Source organism: Carcharodon carcharias, chromosome 12, assembly GCF_017639515.1.
Source record: "Carcharodon carcharias isolate sCarCar2 chromosome 12, sCarCar2.pri, whole genome shotgun sequence".
Classification (NCBI taxonomy): Eukaryota; Metazoa; Chordata; class Chondrichthyes; order Lamniformes; family Lamnidae; genus Carcharodon; species Carcharodon carcharias.
In genome coordinates, this window is record NC_054478.1 from 26,554,269 (window position 1) to 26,576,607 (window position 22,339).

General features: G+C 43.9%; 1 protein-coding gene across 1 annotated transcript in view; it reads right to left on the bottom strand.

Moving 5' to 3' along the window:
• LOC121284659 (contactin-associated protein-like 5) overlaps positions 1-22,339 on the bottom strand; it is a 1,009,875-nt gene that overhangs the window by 698,671 nt on the left and 288,865 nt on the right. Inside the window, exon 4 of the mRNA XM_041200217.1 lies at positions 11,598-11,745. Coding sequence (XP_041056151.1) covers positions 11,598-11,745 — 148 coding nt within the window. The remainder of the gene's footprint in view (positions 1-11,597; positions 11,746-22,339) is intronic.

The following is a 22,339-nucleotide window of genomic DNA, read 5'->3' on the forward strand; positions in this document are numbered from 1 at the left end:
AAAAGGAAAAAAAAAGAAATCACTAAGCACATTTTAGTGCAAGTAAAATGTTAATTTTCTTTTTATGATGCATCAACAAAATTCTAATCATCTAATTCAATTCTATTTTCTTGTTCTACTAAAGTTATAGGCTTGTGAAAATCTCTTATAAATTTTGGTGTTACTCACATCTTGATGAACTGTTGAAATCCCTATTTCAACCTTCTACTCTCAATTCCTACAGCATCAATGGGAAAGTGGGAATTTTCCATTTCTTTTATAAGAACGAGGCGCACCCCGCATGCTCAGTTGATGATTGCATTATACAAGATGCCATGGCTCTTCCTTTGACAAGGTCAGAACCCTAACCCACCAACACAGTGCTTCCCCAACTTTATCCCACCACGGCCCCATTTTAACGCTTTCAGCCCCAGAGTGTGAGCCAGGGGAAGGAGAGACTGGCAGGGTCCTGGGGGTGGGGGTGGGGGGGGGGGTGGATGGAGAGCTGTGGGGGCAATTGTTTTGCCCGCAACCGTTTTGAAAACTTTGATGGGGCCTTGGGACTAAGAATCGTGGCGCGCCCACATAATGAAGCCTTGGCGCTGATCCCAGGACTGTCCCGTCAGAGCCTCCGCTCGACAGTCGACCTTGATGCCTCAGAGCTCACGACCCCAAATGATCGGCCCGCAGCCCCAGTTGGGCACCAACAGCGTGTAAAAATAATCTTGTACAGCTGAATGCAACAGTAAAAGAAACCTTGTTTGCCCATCCTCCCACCCCTCTTCCTTGATACCGATGTTTTACTATGAGTGAAAGAACGTGCATCCTAATCATCCTTCCTGCAATTCAGTAAAGCCCCACCATTCGCAATTCCCCCTTTCGCGAATTTGCTTACCTGCTCAAAAGTCTTTGTACACTAGGCCCAAATGTTCACTTATCCATGGTGTTGAAAATATAAAAAAAGAATTTTTTGAAATTCAGCGATTTACAAAATGCCGGAAAAAAAGAAAAAAATGTCGAAATGAAGTTAAAAAAATGGAAAGTGTACGTCACTTATTTCCTGCAGTAGGAAGTGTGCGCTGCTTGTGCTTTGGCTGTCATTGTTTGCATGTGGATGTTCCTTGTTGCTGCGATTTAATGTCTGATCACAGTTCAGTTCACCAGAATTCCTGAAACAACTTGGCCCCTGTCCTTGTGCCTGGCTGACTCAGTTCTACACAAGACTCATCAGCTCAATCTCAGTCCCAAAGGTGCGACATATAGCAAAGGATCATTGCCATTCCAAAACCTAGAAAAGATCTCACATTGGCGGCCAGCTATTGAACAATTTCACTACTTTCCGTCTGCTTTAAGGTCTTTGATCATCTTATCCTGCAACGCATATCTCCGGAAGGAGAGACCATGTTGACCAAGTTGGTTTCCGTAAACACGTGATCGAGTTCTGGCACTCACCACCCACATCGAAAATAGCTTCCAAAAGAACCTGAAGACAGGCCTGAAGCTCCTGGCCCTCACAGCTGCCTTTGATACAGTATGACATACTGGCCTGCTCCTAAAGTTGACCAGGGTGCTTCCAACCTGGGCCGGGACAGTTGTTGAAACACTCCTTCATGACAGATGATTCAGAGTCCTCCTAGGGTGAGGGAGAAGTGTATGAACAATGGACTACCACAGGGCTCAGTGCTCACCCCAACCCTGTTCAACGTATAAACAATTGGCCTGCCAACAACCATGTACCGCAAGTTCATCTATGCTGATGACCTCTGTTGTGTCACCCAAGCTCCATCCTTCTGCACTCCGGACCAGATCCTTAACAAAGCCATTACAAAGTTGACGGACTATTGCAGCACATGGCATCTCACGTTAAATCCCTCAAAAATCCCTCTTAAATCCTTCCAGTGTATTCGACCTCTACAATGCCAGTGCTAAAAAAATAATTGTTTATCTATGTAGATAGACAGAGCTTACAGCATGATCCCAACCCAACATACTTGGGAGTGACTCTAGTATTCTCTCCTTCCAGGAACATCTGAAGAAAACACCGGCAAAGGTCAAAACCAGAAACAACCTAATAAGCAAACTTGCTGGATATACATGGGATGCTGCTGCCACAACACTCTGGACCTAAGCATTTGCCCTATCATACTCTGCGACAGAGTACTGTGCACCTTGCCTGGCAGAGGGTGTCTCACACACACACATACACACACACACACACACACACACACACACACACAACCTCACACACACACACACACACATCTTGCTGAGACTCAGCTGAATGCAACAATGGTGCATTATAACTGGAACTCTCTGCTCAACACCCTTCCCCTGGCTTCCTGCCCTTGTAAACATTACCCCACCACACATCTGCTATTAACTGACAAAAAAACCCACAAGCTGGTTGAAACTGTTTGTGCTGCACCCCACTTACCGCTCCACGATGACCCGTTGAACCCACCTACTGCCTGCCTTCCATCTCAGTGCCCCATATGGAGCACCCTTCCTGAACAAGATCTACCGGCAGACATCTGCTGGATCAGGGAATGGGAAACATGGGAAATCACTAACAAATTTCTTGTAACAAACCCCATCTGTCAAATGACATGCTTTGAACTACCACGGTGAGAGTTCCCCTTGCCAAATAGGTTCAGGACAGGTCAGGGTCCCTGTGCGGATAACCTTCACCACTTGGGCCTCAGTACAAACCCCTTATGCACTAGTCCAAAGACTCAAACCATGCTGCACATTACCAAGGAGTGTCCCCTCTACAGACTAAGTGGTGGATTAATCACCTTAAACTCAGCAAATGAGGAGGCTGTCGCTTGGCTTCATGGATTTGCATTCACTAAATAAATACATTTAAGCTTGTACAGTACTATATTTAAAAATGAGCGAGTCAGGGCCAAGCAGCAAACATCCTAGAAAAGTGATGACACTTGTCCAAAAAAATGACAATATTAGATAGATTGAAAAATGGTGTTACTGCCACCACGCTGGCCAGGGAATACAGAGTCAATGAAACTACAATTAGGTACATTAAGCAGTCTGAAAACAAAATAAGTGCCAATGTTAGTGTTTCTAGTAGTCGTACTGCCAGTTAACCTTTGTAAGTAGGGGAGATCCGTGCTTGGAAGAAATGAATAAGTTACTAAGCGTGTGGATAGAGCACCAGCAACAAAGGAATACCCCAGTGAATGGTCCAATCAATAGAAATGAGGTGCTTGAATTGTACTGGCAGATAAAGAGTAGTAAAGAGGGTAGTGCTTACTGGTGATAATAGTGAGGAGGGGGTCTCTCCTTTGCCTTCCAAAGGATTCGCAGCTAGTACAGGACGATCTGATCACTTTAAAAAGCATTTTGATCTATGTAATGTGAAGTTGTGTTTGTGTGTGCATGTGTGCGCGTGTGTGTGTGTGTGTGTGTGTGTGTCGGGGGGGAAGGGTGGGTGGGTGGGGTGGGAGAGAGAGGGGGAGGAGGAGACAGAGGAAGGGGGGAGGGGGAAAGGGGGAGGGGGGAAAAGGCTGCATCAGCTGACCATACAGCTGCAGGAGGGCTTTCCAAGGTGCTGTAAGAATGAATTGAGGAGAGAGGGTTCCAGGTGAAGTGGGTCTTTAACACAGATGATGCTGGCCTGTCCCGGAAGAAAATGCCAAATAGGAATTACACTTAGTTTTAAAGCTGCAAAGATCAGGCTAACACTCTTACTATGTGCCACTGTGGCTGGTTTCAAATGTAAATCAATGCCGGCTCTTGGTCAGAAAACACTCAAGCTCTTAAAGGCAAAAATAAATCTCATCTACCAGTTTTTTAAAAGGCTAACAACAATGCCTGGGTTACCACAGCAGTGCCTGAAGATTCGTTTGAGAATTGCTTTCTGCATGAGAAGGACTAATCTGAGAGAAAATAACTTGTCCTTCAAGAGCCTACATAACTTTGATGCACCTGGACATCCACACTCACACAGATAGCCATCCAGACACTGACACTTTGTTTTTACCCCCAAATATGACCTCACCTATCCAGCCAATGGACCAGGGGGCTATTGCATCCTTCAAAGCTTACTTCACCCATAGAAGTTTCAACCACATCCTCAGTCTTATGGAAGTAAACCCTTTGACCGTGATTGCTGGAAGAAATTCCACATCCTCACAGCAACAGGAATAACTAAGGACTCATGGGGTGAGGTCAGAGAATCATCTATAAATGGGAAAAAAGGTGGGCCTGAGGCTGTGAATGATTTCACAGGGTTTCCTAGTGTGGACGCTGAAGTAACAAAGATCGTTGAGTTGGCAAAACAAATTGGAGGGGAGGTATTTGAAGACCTGGCCACAGGTGAAGTAGAGGAACAGTTCCAGTCTCATGAACAGGAAGTCTCTACAGAAGAAGTGGTGGAACTGATGAAATTGAGTGAATTTAAACAGGAGCTGGAAGAAGAGTCAAGGAACGTTCATTTTACACCTAAGATGATGGCAGACCTCATAAAATCAGTTGAAGATTTGAAAAAAAACAGGTGACAGTTGATGATACAAACATGGAAAGAAGCATTGTCATTCATAGAATGATTGACGCTGCTATTGTTCCTTACTGAAAAATTGAAAAACAAAAAGTGAAGCAGCCAAGAGTAACATGTTTATTTTTATTCACATCAACATCAACATCAGCCACTTCACCCAATCCCTCCACCTCCACACTCAAGTAAAGTACAGTACTGTAAGTGTAACAAATTTTACATTATTCCTGCTTCATCGCTCTATTAAACAATTTTCTCCAGTAAATTTCCCTTAAATTTATTAACAGAGGTCGGGATTTTCCAACCCCATCGTGACGGGAACCGTTGCGGGAGATTTGGCGACCCTGATAAAAGTTTGGAAAATCCCACCCACGGGGCTGAATATTTGTGTCAGCGAGCAGGGGCGGGGCCCGCTTGCCGACGCGAAAATGACGCGGGATGACATCAGGAGAAATCCCTGAAATCATCCCGCCCCATTTAAATATTCAGGAAGGCAGGGGTGCAGCAAAATCAGCTGAACACCCGCCGACCTGTCAATAGCCAATTGAGGCCATTGACAGGATAATTAAAACAATTAAAGGACCTGCCCGTCCGACCTTAAGGTCAGCGGGAAGGCCAGGAGCCCCGGCGGCAACTAGAGAAAACATGAAACCTCATCCACCGGCGGGATGAGGTTTCATGTAGGAATTTAAAAAGTTTAATTAAAGTTTCAGTGAAATTTATTAACATGTCTCATCTCGTGTGACATTGTCACATGAGGGGGACATGTTAAGGGTTTTTTTATTTTTCTATTTTTAAAATTTATAAAGCTGTCAGCGATCTCCCTGAGGTGGGGTGGCGGGGGGGGGGGAGGGGGGGGTGGAGGGGGGGGGTTTGCTGTTAAACCAGATTGACAGGGGGCTGAAGAGCTGAGGGCAAATTCAGAGCAGGGAATGGGAGATGGAGAATTAGTGAGTGAGAAGAAGCACAGGTTAAAAAGTGTATAGCACAGGAGTTTGGCAGCGTTAAAATGTTAATAAGTGTACATGTAAATGCAAGGAGTATAGCAAATAAAACCAATGAGCTGAGAGCACAGATAGACACATGGCAGCACAATATCATCGCTCCAATGAAAACTTGGCTTAAAGAGGGGCAAAAATGGCATCTCAACATCCCTGGATATATTGAGTTTTCAGGCAGGATAGAGAGGGGGATAAAAATGGTGGGGGAGTAGCATTATTGGTTATATATACAATTACAGCTGTGAGAAGGGATGAAATATTAAATGAAGCACCAAATGAGGCCATATGGGTTGAGTTTAGAAGTAAAAAAGGGGCAGCCACACTGCTAGGCGTGTACAATAGACCCCCAAAGAGTGGAAGGGAGTTAGAAGAGCAAAAATGCAGGCACCTTTCAGAATGCAAAAACAACAGGGCAGTAGTAGTTGGAGATTTCAACTACCCTAATATTAAATGGAATATGAACAGCATGAAGGGCACAGAGGGCCAAAAATTCATGAATTGCATTCAAGAGAATTTCTTCAGCCAGCACGTAACAAGCCCAATGAGAGGGTGCACAGTTCTAGATTTAGCCTTAGGAAATTAAACTGGGCAAATGGATGAAGTAGCAGTGGGGAACCATTTTGGAGATAGTTGACAATAGTACAGTCAGATTTAGCATCATTATGGAAAAGGGCAAAGATAGAACAGGAGTAAAAATTCTAATTTGGGGGAGGACAGAGTTTACAAAGCTGAGAGGTGAGCTGGCGAAAATGGACTATTAGAAGGGAAAACAGCGTCAAGTCAGTGGGAGGCATTCAAAAGTGACATTCTATGGGCACAGTGTAGACATGTCCCCACGAAGAAAAAGGGTAGTCCTGCCAAATCTAGAGCCCCTATCCAGAATCGTAAAGGGTAAGAGAAAGCAGAAAAAGTGAGTTCATGACAGTCACAACATGTTTAACACTGTAGAAAGCCAAGAGGAGTATAGGAAGTAAAAAAGAAAAGCAGGAAAGCAAAGAGAGTATGTGAAAAAAACATTGACCGGTAAAATCAAAGTAAACCCAAAGATGTTTTACCAGTAAATTAAGAGCATGATGATAACTAAGGAAAGGATGGGGCCTATCAGAAATGTACATGGTAACTTGTGCATTGATGTTGAAGATGTGAGCAGGGTTCTCAATGAGTATTTTGTCGCTGTCTTCATTGAGAGGGATGAAGCAGACATTTTAGTTAAAGAGGAGGAGTGTGTATTATTAGATACCATAAGCATAATGACAAGCGAAGAACTAGAGGGACTGGCATCCTTGAAGGTGGGTAAATCACCAGGGCCGGATGGACTGTATCCCAGGCTGTTAAAGGAAGCCAGAGTGGGAATAGTGGGTGCTCTGAGGATCATTTTGCAATCCTCACCAGATACAAGCAAGGTAACAGGGAATTGGAGGTCTGTGAATGGTGTACCGATATTTAAAAAAGGCGTGAGGGATAGGCCAGAAAATTATAGGTCAGTCAGTCTGACTTTGGTGGTGGGAAAATTATTGGAATCAATTTGAGAGACAGTATAAGCAGTCACTTAGAAAGGCACAGATTGATCAAGGATAGTCAACATGGTTTTGTTAGGGGAAGATCGTGTCTTACTAACTTAACAGAACTCTTTGAGGAAGTAATAAGGGGGATTGATGAGGGTTATGCAGCAGATGTTGGCTACATGGATTTCAGTAAGGCAATTGACAAGGTCCCACATGGCAGATTGGTCAGAAAAGTGAGATCCAATGGGGTACAGGGGAGTGGCGAGTTGGATCCAAAATTGGCTCAGTGACAGAGAACAAAGGGTAATGGTCGATGGATGTTTTTGCAAATGGAAAGTGGTTTTCAGTGGTCTTCCACAGGGCTCAGTGTTGGGGCCTTTGCTGTTTGTCATGTATATTAATAATGTGGATTTAAATGTGGGAGGCATGATTGGGAAATTTGCAGATGACACAAAAATTGGCCTCCTAGTTGAAAGTGGAGAGGATAGCTATTGTCTCCAGAATGGTACTAATGGTTTGGTTGAGTGGGCAGAGAAGTGGCAAATGTAATTCAATCCAGAGAAGTGTTAGGTAATGCATACAAAGCAAGGGACTACTCAATAAATGGGAGGATATTGAGAGGGATTGAGGAAGTGAGAGGCTTTGGAATGCATGTCCACAGGTCCTTGAAGATGGCAGGACAGGTCGATAAGGTGGTAGAGGAAGCATATGGAATGCTTTCCTTTATTGGACAAGGTATTGATTACAAAAACAGGGATGTAATGCTGGAACTGTATAAAACATTGGTTAGCCTTAGCTGGGGCCTAGATAGGGCAGACAAGAAAGACCTGTTTTCCCTTGGCTGAGGGGTCAATTACCGGAGGGCATAGATTTAAGGCAATTAGTAGTAGGATTAGAGAGGGCATGAAGAAAAATATTTCCACCCGGAGGGTAATAGTCGTCTAGAATTCACTGTCCAAGTTGAGGCTGAACCGCTCAACTCATTTAAAAGGTGACTGGATCGGCACCTGAAGTGCTGTAACCTGCAAGGATACGGAACAGGTGTTGGAGGGTGGGATTTAAAATGAGTGGCTAGCTTCTTTTTTCTCTTTTATGGTTGTTGCAGACACGATGGGCTGAATGGCCTCTTTCTGTGCCAAGACTTTTCTATGGTTCTATGTGGACTCTAGATGTAGTCGCCTAAGATATCAGAGTCAGCATGGATTTGTGAAGAGTCCTGTCTGATTAATTTAGCTGAATTTTTGCAGAGGTCACTGCAATGCCGAACAGGGAGAGTTAATAGATGTTGATTAAGAAGGCATTTGATATAGTTCCACACAAGAATTTATAAGCACAATGAAAATACATGGAATTGGTGTTAATCTTGTGACATGGGCTCATAATTAGCTCCGACACAGAAGACAGAGTAAAGGTAAAGGAAATGTGGGATATGTGATGCATGGTATTCCGCAAGGATCTATTCTGGGGCTCCAGTTCTTCACTACATATATTAATGACTTGTCATCTCTAATCCTACTACCAATGGCTAAAAGAGTAGAGATTTCCAAGTTTGCAGATGGTGCTAAGTTAGAGGCGCTGTGCGGATGGGTAAGGATGTTACAAAGGAACAAAGACAGGTTAAGTGAATGGAGTTCAATGTGATTGGTGGGGGTGGGTGGGGGGGGTGGGGGGGGGTGGTGGGGTGGTGATCAGATAATTTGGAATATTTTCTTAATGGTCAGAGACTAGGGGCAGAATCGTATGTCCCTCTCTGTGCGAATTTAGTTGTGAGGGGGCATTTAATCAAGCAGGAGGGTGGTGGGCACAGATCTTGCCAGCATCCTGCCTCCATCCTAATTAAGTGAAGGCCTGTGGATGGCGTTCCGGCCCCACTGCCAATTAAAGCCCATATGGGGTGAATTAATACTCACTTGATGGCCTCATTACACCACCACTGGTGTTAACCCAGTGGTGCCCGGGGAAAGCGCCATGAAAGGCACACAACAAGGAAACAAAAATAGCTGGAAAATCTCAGCAGGTCTGACAGCATCTGCGGAAAGGAACACAGTTAACATTTCGAGTCCATATGACTCTTCACCAGAACTAAGGAAAAATAGAAAAGAGGTGAAATATAAGCTGGTTTAAGGGGGGGAGAGGGGGTGGTGGGACAGGTAGAGCTGGATAGAGGGCCAGTGAAAGGTGGAGATTGCCAAAATAAGTCATAGACAAAAGGACAAAGAGGTGTTGACGGTGGTGATATTAGCTAAGAAATGTGCTAATGATGACATTAAGGGTAGAAAGCAGGACGAGCAAGGTACAGATAGCCCTAGTGGGGGTGGGGTGGAGGGAAGGGATCGAAATAGGCTAAAAGGTAGAGATAAAACAATGGGTGGAAATACATTTAAAAATAATGGAAATAGGTGGGAAAAGAAAAATCTATATAAATTATTTGAAAAAGGGGGATCAGAAAGGGGGTGGGGATGGAAGAGAGACTTCATGATCTAAAATTGTTGAACTCAATATTCAGTCTGGAAGGCTGTAAAGTGCCTAGTCAAAAGATGAGGTGCTGTTCCTCCAGTTAGCGTTGAGCTTCACTGGAACATTGCAGCAGGCCAAGGACGGACATGTGGGCATGAGAGCAGGGTGGAGTGTTGAAATGGCAAGCGACAGGAAGGTTTGGGTCATGCTTGTGGACAGACCGAAGGTGTTCTGCAAAGCGGTCACCCAGTCTGCGTTTGGTCTCTCCAATGTAGAGGAAACCGCATTGGGAGAAACGAATGCAGTAGACAAAACTGAGGGAAGTGCAAGCGAAGAGTCATATGGACTCGAAACATTAGCTGTATTCCTCTCCGCAGATGCTGTCAGACTTGCTGAGTTTTTCCAGGTATTTTTTGCTTTTAACACAACAAGAAAACCCTAGTGTGTTTGCTTGCAGGCTCCCAGAGAGGGTCCCTCATTCAAAGGCACTCTAAGCCTGATCAAGGGACACAGCATCAGGAAGGAGGGGTTGCTCCTGAGAGCTACCCTGCTGTCCTTGCTGTCGGCCCACCTCTCCCACAACCCCCACCTGACAATCTCCCTCCAGCCGTCACTCACCTCTGGTATGGGATTCAGCAATGATCCTGGGCATCGAGGCGGGTGTCATACCAGCAGCAGCCACCACCTCCTTGGTGGTGCTGCCATTCAATAGAGCTGCTGGCCTCTAGTTGGCTGGCAGCTCTTGGTGAATGGGACTTCCACCCCTGGGGTCCTTGATCCAGGCGAAGGCCCACTGCTGGCTTGTTAAATGCCTGATTGGCACATGATGTGGTGGGCTTTCCAGGAAAGAGGTAATGCTGGGCCCTTGCCGGCTGTCCAGCAGAGACCTCCGACACTGCCACAAGATTGTGCCCTGGGAGTTGTGGGGAAGCAAAAGGATATAGCTGTTCATATACACAAACCACTAAACTCTCTTACACAGGTTAAAAGAAAAAGCAACCAAAAAGGTTAATGAAATGTTGGCCTTTATCACAAAGGGACTGAAATACAGAAATGAGGAAGTTATGCTTCTGTTGCATGGAGTCTTTTCTTAAGCACACTCTTCCTTATGTGCGTAAATGACATATAAAATATATCAGAGTTATCAACAGGATTTGAATTTGTATCAGTTCTCTGAATCCCTCCTCAATCAAAGTTATGTGTGGGGCTCAGGCAGCCATGTAAATCAAATTAAACCTCCATTTACAGAACTGTTGAGATTTGCTCAATTACCTTGAACAAATGTAAGATGCATGTCAAGTGACACAATAAGGAGGACGATAGCACCCATTACACTCATGACAGTCCTTATTAACATTGACTAAAATAAGTCATCAAATGTTTTTTTTTAATTTGTATAGGAAAAGTTGGCTTCATTTGATAACATATTTCCGTTCGACCACAACTCATTCACAATGCGAGTTACATCACACCGACACAGCAGGCCGGAAAGACCCCTTCTGTTGCAGTAACCATTCTATGCTTCTACAACACTGCCCAGTAACCATCATCTAAGTAACAGTTTTTAACATTGGTTCATATATTCCTTTTGATTTTCTTTAACATGACAAACAGTGCTCATAAAAAATAAAATCACCAAGAAATGTCGGTTCTGAGGAATCGAACATTTTTTATTTCAGGCACAGGCAAATACAGAAAACAAAAACTCCTCCGCTCTGTCCAAATTATCTCAGAGCAGTAGCCCCGTGTAGGCTCCAGCACTTTTTTTTATATTTTACCACACCAACCAGTTAATGGGCCCCATGAGAATATTGGATTCAGGCAGTTTTGTGCTGTGGGTTCACATGCAAGCGAAAACTGTCTAACTGAAGTAATCAAGTTGTTCTTTGGGTCCTTGCTTGCACAAAGTAGCTCTATTTACTTACATGAGCATGACAGCACTTTAAAAGCAATTCTTGGATCATAAAACACTTTAAGACATTCCTGAGAGATATGTTCAGCTGCTTAAATACAAGTGTTTGCCTCTCTCTGTTTAACGTTAAACCAAGTCCCTCATTATAGCATGATGAACATCCCATTCTTTGTGAAAATAATCACTTGAAAATAAATGCACACTTATTCCATTTGATATCTTATACTTACTGTAGGAGCAACCATAAAGCTCAACTCTCATTCCTATTCTACCGGTAGGATTCCACTCGAGAGGGGCAAAGCGAAGGAACCTGGCTCTGATGGAGTACTGTAGTTTGTAGTGCACAACACTGTCTGCATTAGAGTTTCCTGGAAAAGCCTATGAAGAAAGATGACAGAAAGAGATTAATAATGACAATTTTCAATCAATAATTCCTTAATTACCCCTTACACCCCAAAGAAGCAATAAGACAACTGAGTTAGTGTTACTGTCTTTAAGCTCAAAGGTTTTTCTGATAAAATGAACATTTTGGTCAGTTCTTATTAAGTAAGTCTATCTTCATTGTTTTTTTTTACCTTCTAGTCTATTTCCTGTTTGTAACATCTATTTAGCTCTTTCATTTTGCAATAAAGATTTGCTATGTGTCAGTGACATTGTAAACACCACTTTATAATCAACACAATCACTTAGAAATGTTTTAAGATTTCACATTACCAGTCTTGGAGATGTTTCTCTTTGTTCAAGAAAACAGGACATGCATTAATTTAGCACCTTTCATGACCTCAGGACATCCCAAAGTACTTAACAGCAATTGAAACACCTTTGAAGAATAGTCACTGTTCTAATGTAGGAAACTCAGCAACCAACTTGCACACAGCAAGCTCCCACAAACAGCTATGTGATAAACACCAGGTAATCTCTTTTTGCGATGAGTGAGGGATAAATATTGGCCTGGACAGTGGGGATAACTCCCCCGCTCTTGTTCAAAATAATGCTTGGGATCCTTTACATGAGAAAGTCAGAATCAAAGCATTGCTATGGTGCAGAAGGAGGCCATTCAACCCATTGTGTCTGCACTGGCTCTCTGAGCATTTTAACTTAGTGCAAATCTCCTGCCTTTCCCCTGTAACCCTGCACATTGTTTCTATTTAAATAATCATCCAATGCCCTCTTGAATGCCTCATTCGAACCTGCCTCCACCACACTCCCAGGCAGTGCATTCCAAACCCTACCTGCTCGCTGTGTCAAAAAGTTTTTCCTCACTTTGCATTTGCTTCTTTTGCAAAACACAAAACTGTGCCCTCTGATTCTTGATCCATTTACAAGTGGGAACAGTTTCTCCCTTTCTACTTTGTCCAGACCCCTCATGATTTTGAAAATTTATATCAAGTCTCCACTTAGCCTTCTCCTCTCCAAGGAAAACAGTCCCAACTTCTCCAATCTTTCCTCATAACTGAAGCGGCTCATCCCTAGAACCATTCTCGCAAACCTCTTCGGCACTCACTCCAATGCATTCATATCCTTCCTATAGTGTGGCACCCAGAACTGTACACAAAACTCCAGCTGATGAAGGGCATTGGTTTAGTGTTTCATTGGAGATGGTATCTCTAATCATGCAGCACTCCCTCAGTACTGCATTAGAGGTTCAGCTTTCATTTTTGTGCTCAATTCCTGGAGTGGGTTTTGAACCCAAAGCTTTCCAATGCACATGTAAGAGTACAACTGACTGAGCCACAGTTAAACTTGTTGGGTTAAGTGCAACAATTTAATTAAGCTATTCTTCATAAGCTGGTTTAAATTGTCATTTAACTTAGAAATCAGAGGAAGTCTTCTCTTGTTTTTCCCTCAACATTTTCTTTCTCACTCATTTTCCTTTATTGCTCCTTCAGAATCACATTCCCATTTTCTCTTTGTTTCATTCAAATGTTGAAACTGAGTAATCATGCTTCCTTCTTTTCTCATTTCTTTCTGCTCCTTTTGTTTGACCTGTTATTAATTTCACACCTATTTTGTATTAGTATATTTCATAGAACCTTTACCCTCTTCTATCACCTGTTCATTGTTTAAGCCCTATACTCAACTCCTCCAATTGTTGAACAGGTTAAACTAAGATGTAGGGAACTTGCAAGCTTTTCAATTAAAACAAGCAAGAATAACAGAACAGTGTAAACCGCAAGAGCTTGCAATGTATTTTACCGTGCACTATTGTGTTGTCAGCTCACAAGAGAACATCGATAAGTCATACACAGGTTCGCCTATGGCATGACAGTGACAGCATACAATACCAAAAGATTGTAGAGTCTGTGACCTCTTCACAAGGAGAGTACTTCCTCGAACCTATTAACCCTTGGGACAATATGGAGTTTGTTCAATGCAAAATAAAGCATAAAGGCCATCTAATTCCAGAATGAACAAAATCAGAAAGGCTGAAAGCACTGGACACTGGAAAGGCTTTGGGTCCTAATAACATTTCAGCAATAGTACCAAAGGCTTGTGCTCCAGAACTAGCCGCGCCCTTAGCCAAGCTCTTCCAATACAGCTACAACACTGGCATCTACCCGACAATGTGGAATATTACCCAGGTGTATCCTTCCCACAAAAAGCAAGACAAATACCCTCGCTCATCAGCAAAGTGATGGAAGACATCATCAGCGCTATCAAGCAGCACTTAGACAGATTGGGTTCCATCAGGACCTCATTATCGCCTTGGTCCAAACATAGACAAAAGGGCTGAACTCAAGAAGTGAGGTGAGAGTGACCACCCTTGACATCAAGGCAGCATGTGACTGAGAAGCCCTGGCAAAATTGAAGTCAATGGGAATCTTGTGGAAAACTGTCCACTGGTTGAAGTCACACCTGGCAAAAAGAAAGATGGTTGTGGTTATTGGAGGCCAATTATCTTAGTGCCAGGACATCGCCGCAGGAGTTTCACAGGGTAGTTGTCCTAGGCCCAACCATCTTCAGCTGCTTCATCAATGACCTTCCTTCCATCATAAGGTCAGAACTGGGGATGTTCGCTGATGATTGCACAATGTTCAACACCAATTGCGACTCCTCAGATACTGTAAGAATCTGCACCAATATGCAGCAAGATCTGGACAACATTCAGACTTGAGCTGATAAGTGGCAAGTAACATTCCAGGGAGCAGAGTCGGAGGGTGGAGTTCCAGAGAGGTGAGTATAAAAACCTTACCTCGGGGATCCGCGGCCTAGTTCCAGGGAGCAGGGTCAGACGGCAGAGCTCCAGAGAGGCGAGTATAAAAACCTTACCTCGGGGATCTGCGGCCTAGTTCCAGGGAGCAGGGTCAGAAGGCGGAGTTCCAGAGTGGTGAGTATAAAAACCTTACCTCAGGGATTCGGGGCCTAGTTCCAGGGAGCAGAGTCGGAGGGTGGAGTTCCAGAGAGGTGAGTATAAAAACCTTACCTCGGGGATCTGCGGCCTAGTTCCAGGGAGCAGAGTCGGAGGGTGGAGTTCCAGAAAGGTGAGTATAAAATCCTGACCTCGGGGATTCACGGCCTAGTTCCAGGGAGCAGAGTCAGAGGGCGGAGTTCCAGAGAGGTGAGTATAAAATCCTGACCTCGGGGATTCACGGCCTAGTTCCAGGGAGCAGAGTCGGAGGGCGGAGTTCCAGAGAGGTGAGTATAAAAACCTTACCTCGGGGATCTGCGGCCTAGTTCCAGGGAGCAGAGTCGGAGGGCGGAGTTCCAGAGAGGTGAGTATAAAATCCTGACCTCGGGGATTCGCGGACTTCGGGTCTTAAAAATAAATTAAAAGTGGCGTCACGGTAAATCTGTGACCTGATTGGCTGGTAGAGAATCTACACTGATTTTGAAACTAAAACATTGTTAAACTAATTAAACCAAATAAATTAATCACTTAATTAATAAGTAGAGGGTAGCTAGACAAGAATCAGGGGATTACTGTTCGTAGAATTTAGCATTTATTGTAGAAATCTAGCCCTAGGGAATGTACAGTTCATTAGGAGTCAAGAAGTAGTTATTAGATTTAAATTAATTTATTAAATTGTTCTAGAAATGGCAGTTGCTGGGATGAAGTGCTTCATCTCTGAGATGTGGGAAATCTGTGGTGCTTCAAGTGTCCCTGACAACTACATCTGCAGGAAGTGTACCCAACTGCAGCTCCTCACAAACCACATGGATCGGTTGGAGCAGCAGTTGGATGCACTTAGGAGCATTCAGGTGGCGGAAAGTGTCATTGACAGTTTTACAGACGCGGTCACACCCAAGATACAGACAGATAGATGGGTGACCACTAGAAGGGGCAGGCAGTCAGTGCAGAAATCCCCTGTGGCTGTCCCCCTCTCTAACAGGTATACCATTTTGGATACTGTTGGGGGGGATGGCCTATCAGGGGAAAACAACAGCAGTAGCCAGAGGAGTGTCACCACGGCTGTCTCTGTTGTTCAGCAGTGGGGGGGTGGGGGGGGGGGGGTGTCAAAGCACAGAAGAGCAATTGTCATAGGAGACTCTATAGTCAGGGGCTCAGACAGGCGCTTATGTGGTCGTGAAAGAGACACCAGGATGGTACGTTGCCTCCCTGGTGCCAGGGTCCAGGATGTCTCTGATCGGGTACAGGACATTATGAAGGGGGAGGGAGAACAGCCAGAGGTCGTGGTACACATTGGTACTAACAACATAGGCAGGAAGAGTGATGAGGTCCTGCAGCGGGAGTTCAGGGAGTTAGGCAGAAAGTTAAAAAACAGGACCTCTAGGATTGTAATGTCAGGATTACTCCCTGTGCCACATGCCAGTGAGGCTAAAAATAGGAAGATAGTGCAGCTAAACACGTGGCTGAACAGATGGTGTAGGAGGGAGGGTTTCCAAAATCTGGATCATTGGGATCTCTTACGGGGGCAGGTGGAACCTGTACAAGAAGGATGGGTTGCATCTAAACTGGAGGGGCACCAATATCCTGACTGCGAGGTTTGCTAGTGTCACTTGGGAGGGTTTAAACTAGTATGGCAGGTTGGTGGGAACCAGAGCAATAGGTCAGCAGGTGAAATATAGGACTGGGAACCAATGAATATGGCCAGTAGGACTAAGAGAAAGAGCAGGCAGGGAGAAATTACTGAACACAGTGTGACTGGGGGTCTGAAATGCATTTGTTTCAATGCAAGAAGTATAACAGGCAAGGGCAGATGAGCTTAGAGCTTGGATTTGTACTTAGGACTATGATGTTATTGCTATTACAGAGACTTGGTTGAAGGATGGACAGGATTGGCAGATAAACATTCCAGGATTTAGATGTTTCAGGCAGGATAGAGAGGGATGTAGAAGAGGTGGGGGAGTTGCACTGCTGGTTAAGGGGAATATCACAGCTGTACGACAGGAGGACACTTCGCTGGGCTCATGCAGTGAGGCAATATGGGTAGAGCTCTGGAATAGGAAGGGTGCAGTCACAATGTTGGGGGTTTACTATAGGCCTCCCAATTGCCAGCAGGAGATTGAGGAACAGTTGTGTAGGCAGATTTTGGAAAAATGTAAGAGCAATAGGGTTGTTGTGGTGGGTGATTTTAACTTTCCCTATATTGACTGGGAATCACTTAGTGCTAGGGGTTTGGATGGTGCAGAATTTGTAAGGTGCATCCAGGAGGGATTCCTGAGACAATATGCAGATAGTCCGACTAGGGAAGGAGCAATACTGGACCTGGTATTAGGGAATGAACCCGGCCAGGTGGTTGAAGTTTCAGTAGGAGAGCATTTCAGGAAAAGTGACTATAATTCAGTAAGTTTCAAGGTACTGGTGGATAAGGATAACAGGAGTCCTCGGGTTAAGGTGCTTAATTGGTGGAAGGCTAATTATAGTAACATTAGGCAGGAACTGAGGAATCTAGACTGGAGGTGGATGTTTGAGGGCAAATCAACAACTGACATGTGGGGGGGCTTTCAAACGTCAGTTGATAAGAATTCTGGACCAGCATGTTCCTGCTAGGATGAAGGATAAGCATGGCAAGTTTCAGGAACCTTGGATAACGAAGGATATTGTGAGATTAGTCAAAAAGAAAAGGGAAGCATTCGTAAGGGCTAGAAGGCTGGGAACAAATGAAGCCTGTGGAGAATACAAATAAAGTAGGAAGAAACTTAATCAAGGAGTCAGGAGGGCTAAAAGGGGTCATGAAAAGTCCCTGGCAACCAGGATTAAGGAAAATCCCAAGGCCTTTTATACATCTGTAAAGGGCAAGAGGGTAGCCAGGGAAAGGGTGGGCCCACTCAGGGACAGAGGTGGGAATCTGTGTGTGGAGCCAGAAGAAATGGGAGAGATACTGAATGAATACTTCTCATCAGTATTCACCAAAGAGAAGGACTTAGCGGTGGATTTGTCTAGGGAAGAGTGTGTAGATAGCCTGGATCATGTTGAGATCAAAAAAGAGGAGGTGTTAGGTGTCTTGAAGAATATTAAGGTGGATAAGTCCCCAGGGCCAGATGAGATCTACCCGAGTACTGAGGGAGGCAAGGGAGGAGATTACTGGGCCTTGACAGAAATCTTTGTATCCTCACTGGCTATGGGTGAGGTCCCAGAGGACTGGAGAATGGCCAATGTTGTTTCATTGTTTAAGAAGGGTAGCAGAGATAATCCAGGAAATTACAGGCTGGTGAGCCTTACGTCAGTGGTAGGGAAATTATTGGAGAAGATTCTTCGTGACAGGACTTACTACCATTTGGAAGCAAATGGACATATTAGTGAGAGGTCGCATGGTTTTGTGAAGGGGAGGTCATGTCTCACTAACTTGATCGAGTTTTTTGAAGAAGTGACAAAGATGATCGACGATGGAAGGGCAGTGGATGTTATCTACATGGATTTCAGTAAGGCCTTTGACAAGGTCCCTCATGGCAGACTGGTACAGAAGGTAAAGTCGCATGAGATCAGAGGTGAGGTGGCAAGATGGATACAAAATTGGCTTGGTCATAGAAGACAGAGGGTAGCAGTGGAAGGGTGCTTTTCTGAATGGAGTGCTGTGACTAGTGGAGTTCCACAGGGATCAGTGCTGGGACCTTTGCTGTTTGTGGTATACATAAATGATTTGAAGGAAAATGTAACTGGGCTAATTAGTAAGTTTGCAGACAACACCAAGGTTGGAGAAGTTGCAGATAGTGAGGAGGATTGTCAAAGGATACAACGGGATATAGATCAGTTGGAGACTTGGGCAGAGAAATGGCAGATGGAGCTTAATCCAGACAAATGCGAGGTAATGCATTTTGGAAGGTCTAATACAGGCAGGAATTACACAGTAAATGGCAGAACCCTTAAGTGCATCGACGCGCAGAGGGATTTGGGTGTACAGATCCACAGGTCACTGAAAGTGCCAACGCAGGTGGATAAGATAGTCAGGAAGGCATATGCTTGCCTTCATTGGCAGGGGTATTGAGCATAAAAACTGGGAAGTCATGCTGTAGCTGTTTAGAACATTGGTTATGCCACACTTGGAATATTGCATGCAATTCTGGTCGCCACATTACCAGAAGGATATGGAGGCATTGGAGTGGGTGCAGAGGAGGTTTACCAGGATGTTGCCTGGTCTGGAGGTTATTAGCTATGAGGAGAGGTTGGAGAAGCTCAGATTGTTCTCACTAGAGCGACGGAGATTGAGGGGTGACTTGATACAAGTTTACAAAATTATGAGTGGCATGGACAGAGTAAATAGTCAGAAGCTTTTTCCCAGGGTGGAAGAGTTAATTACTAGGGGACATAGATTTAAGGTGAGAGGTGATGTGCGGGGCAAGTTTTTTACGCAGAGGGTAGTGAGTGTCTGGAATTTGCTGCCAGAGGAGGTGGTGGAAGAAGGTACGATAGTGGTGTTTAAGAGGCAGCTTGACAAATACATGAATAGGATAGGAATAGAGGGATATGGACCCCGGAAGTGTAAAATGTTTTAGTTGACGGGCAATATGATCGGCGCAGGCTTGGAGGGCCGAAGGGCCTGTTCCTGTGTTGTACTTTTCTTTGTTCTTTGTTCTAACATTTGCATCTCACAAGTGCCAAGCAAAGAAGATCTTCAACAAGGAAGAATCTAACCATCTCCCCATGACATTCAATGGCATCGCCATCCCTGAAACCCCACCATCAACATCTTGGGAGTTACCATTGATCAGAAATTGAACTGGACCAGCCATAAAAATAAGGTGACTACAAGAGCAGGTCAGGAGCTGGGAATTCTAGGGCAAGTAACTCACTTCTGGACTCCCCCAAAACTGTCCACCACCTACAAGGCACAACTCAGGAATGTGATGGATTACTTTCCAGTGCAGCTCCAACAACACTCAAGAAACTTGACACTGTCCAGGACAAAACAGTAAGGTAAAAGCAAAATACCGAGGATGCTGGAAATTTGAAATAAAAACAGAAAATGCTGCATAAACTCAGCAGGTCTGGAAGCATCTGTGAAGAGAGAAACAAAGTTAATGTTTTGAGGCCCTAGAAGAAGTCATACGGACTCGAAATGTCAACTCTGTTTCTCTTTGCACAGATACTGCCAAATCCGCTGAGTTTATACAGCATTTTCTGTTTTTATTTCAGGACAAAACAGTCTGCTTGATCATGCCCCATCCACAAACTTAAACATTCACTCCCTTCACCACCTCACACAGTAGCAGCAGTGTGTACCATCTGCAAGATGCACTGCAGGAACTCACCAAGACTCCTTCGACAACACCTTCCAAACACACGACCTCTGCCACCTAGAAGGACAAGGGCAGCAGAAGCATGGGAACACTACCAGCTGCAAATTGCCCTCCAAGCCACACATCCATGATGACTTGAAACTATGTCACCATTCCTTCATCGTCGTGGGATCAAAATCCTGGAGCTCCTATCCTAACAGCACTGTGGTTGTACCTACACCACATAGACTGCGGTGGTTCAAGAAGCCGGCTCACCACCACCTTCTTAAGGGCAATTAGGGATGGGCAACTATTGCTGGCCTTGTCAGCAATGCTCACATTCTATGAAAGGAAGGGGAAAAAAGGATGTTGTGGGACCTAGAGAAAGTAGAATGCAACGGTCTCTGTTTTGGCTCCTGGTTTGTGCTAAGTTAGGTGACTTCAGTCACAATAGCAGTGCAGTTGTTACAAATGGTCTCAATAACCATAGGCTTGAGAGGGAGAAGGAAATTCATCAGCATCTTAATTTTTGACAGGTATTTGCAGGAAAGTACATTGATGAGGATATCTAAACTAGGCTCAGTTAGGGTCAGCCTATGTTCACTATAGATTCATATATGATCGCTCAGGCAAAATGTAATATGGAACCATATCCCAGCTGGGAAACAAAACCTCCACAAGAGAAGGAAGAGGGGCAGCATTAAAGCTTTTTTGTTGCCAATGTATTACATGGCATGACATTAATCTAAAACTGCTCCCAAACCCCTCACAATCCCGGACAAGATGCAAGAAAAATCTAGTCATTCACAGATAAATATTAAAAATAGATTTACTTTATATCTTCTCTCTTTTGTCCTCCATTACGATCTATTTTGTCTCTCTCACAATGTTACCCAATGTTACGGTGGACAGTGTTCCTCAGAAATTTCATCCCAAGTTTCACATATACCTCATTCAAGAAGCTTATTCTTCCTCTTCTCTTCTATCCTCACTCTGTTGAAACCAATAGTCATTATGCCATTGCCTATTCTAACTCATTATTTTCCTCAGATTATGGAACTCCTTGTCTCCTTCAGTCTTCCTTACTTGTCCAATGTCCAGGGTTTTAAAATCCAATTTTGGCAATGGCCCAAGTACCATTTACTGCTTCATCTTGTCTACTTTGCTACACTCTTTAAAATTGTTGGTGTCACAGGAACATAGGAGCATGGACTTAGGAGCAGAAATAGGCTATTCAGACCTTTGAGCCTGATCCACCTTTCAATAAGATCATGGCTGATCTGGCTGCGATATCAACTTTATTTTGCTGTCTGTCTCCCGTAACCCTTCACTCATTTGTCTATCAAAAACCTGTTGAATTCTGCCTTGAATAAATACAATGACATAGCCTTCGCTGATTTCTGGGGAAGAGAATTCCGCACACTAATGACCCTCCAAGAGAAAAAAATAAATTCTTCTCATCTCCATCTTAAATGGTAGACCTCTCTTAAACAGTGTCCCCTAACAAGTGGAAACATCATCCCGGTATCCATCCGATCAAATCCTCTCAAGATCTTACATGTTTCAATAAGATCACCTTTCATTCTACTAAGCTCCAATGACTATAGGCCCAACCTGTTCAACCTTTCTTCAAAAGCTAGACCGTTCATGCGAGGAATGAGTCAAATGAACCTTCTATGAATTGCTTCTAACACGATTATATCTTTTTTTTTCTCATAAGCAGACCAAAATTGTAGACAGTATTCCAGATGCGGTCTCACCAATGCCCTGTACATCTGCAAGCCCTCTATAAAGAACCTTGGCCCTTCACACATGTTTTTTCAATTCTTGTTTGTTTAAAAAGTCAACATAGCTTAGTTCTCTCAGCTTCTTCTCCTGTGATATACATGAAATAATATGAAATGACAGATGAAACCATTGTACTTCCTTATATAAATATTTACTCTGGAATTACAAATTCAAAAACATTAGCTTTCAATAATGAAGCAATGCAAGAGAAGAGGAAGCAACTGTAAGAATATTGCACTTTTTAAAAATAAGTACAAGTATATTTATTATGCACAAGGAAATCAGATACAATCTCCACAAAGAATAAGCCAACTAAACACTCATCATTAATATTGTAGAGGCAGACTGCACCAATTATAGCGTTTAGTGGGCAGCTGTAAGCTTTTGGAATTTACTGATTTCTCCTGGCATCGATATGCTATTTATCAAAGGAAAACACTAACATCATATTGAATAATAGTGGTACATCTCCTAATACAGTCTACCAAAATAAAAAATAGGAAATGGTGGGAATACAAAGAAGCATCTGATCTAGAAAACATCTCAAGCTTTTTCCAATTCAGTA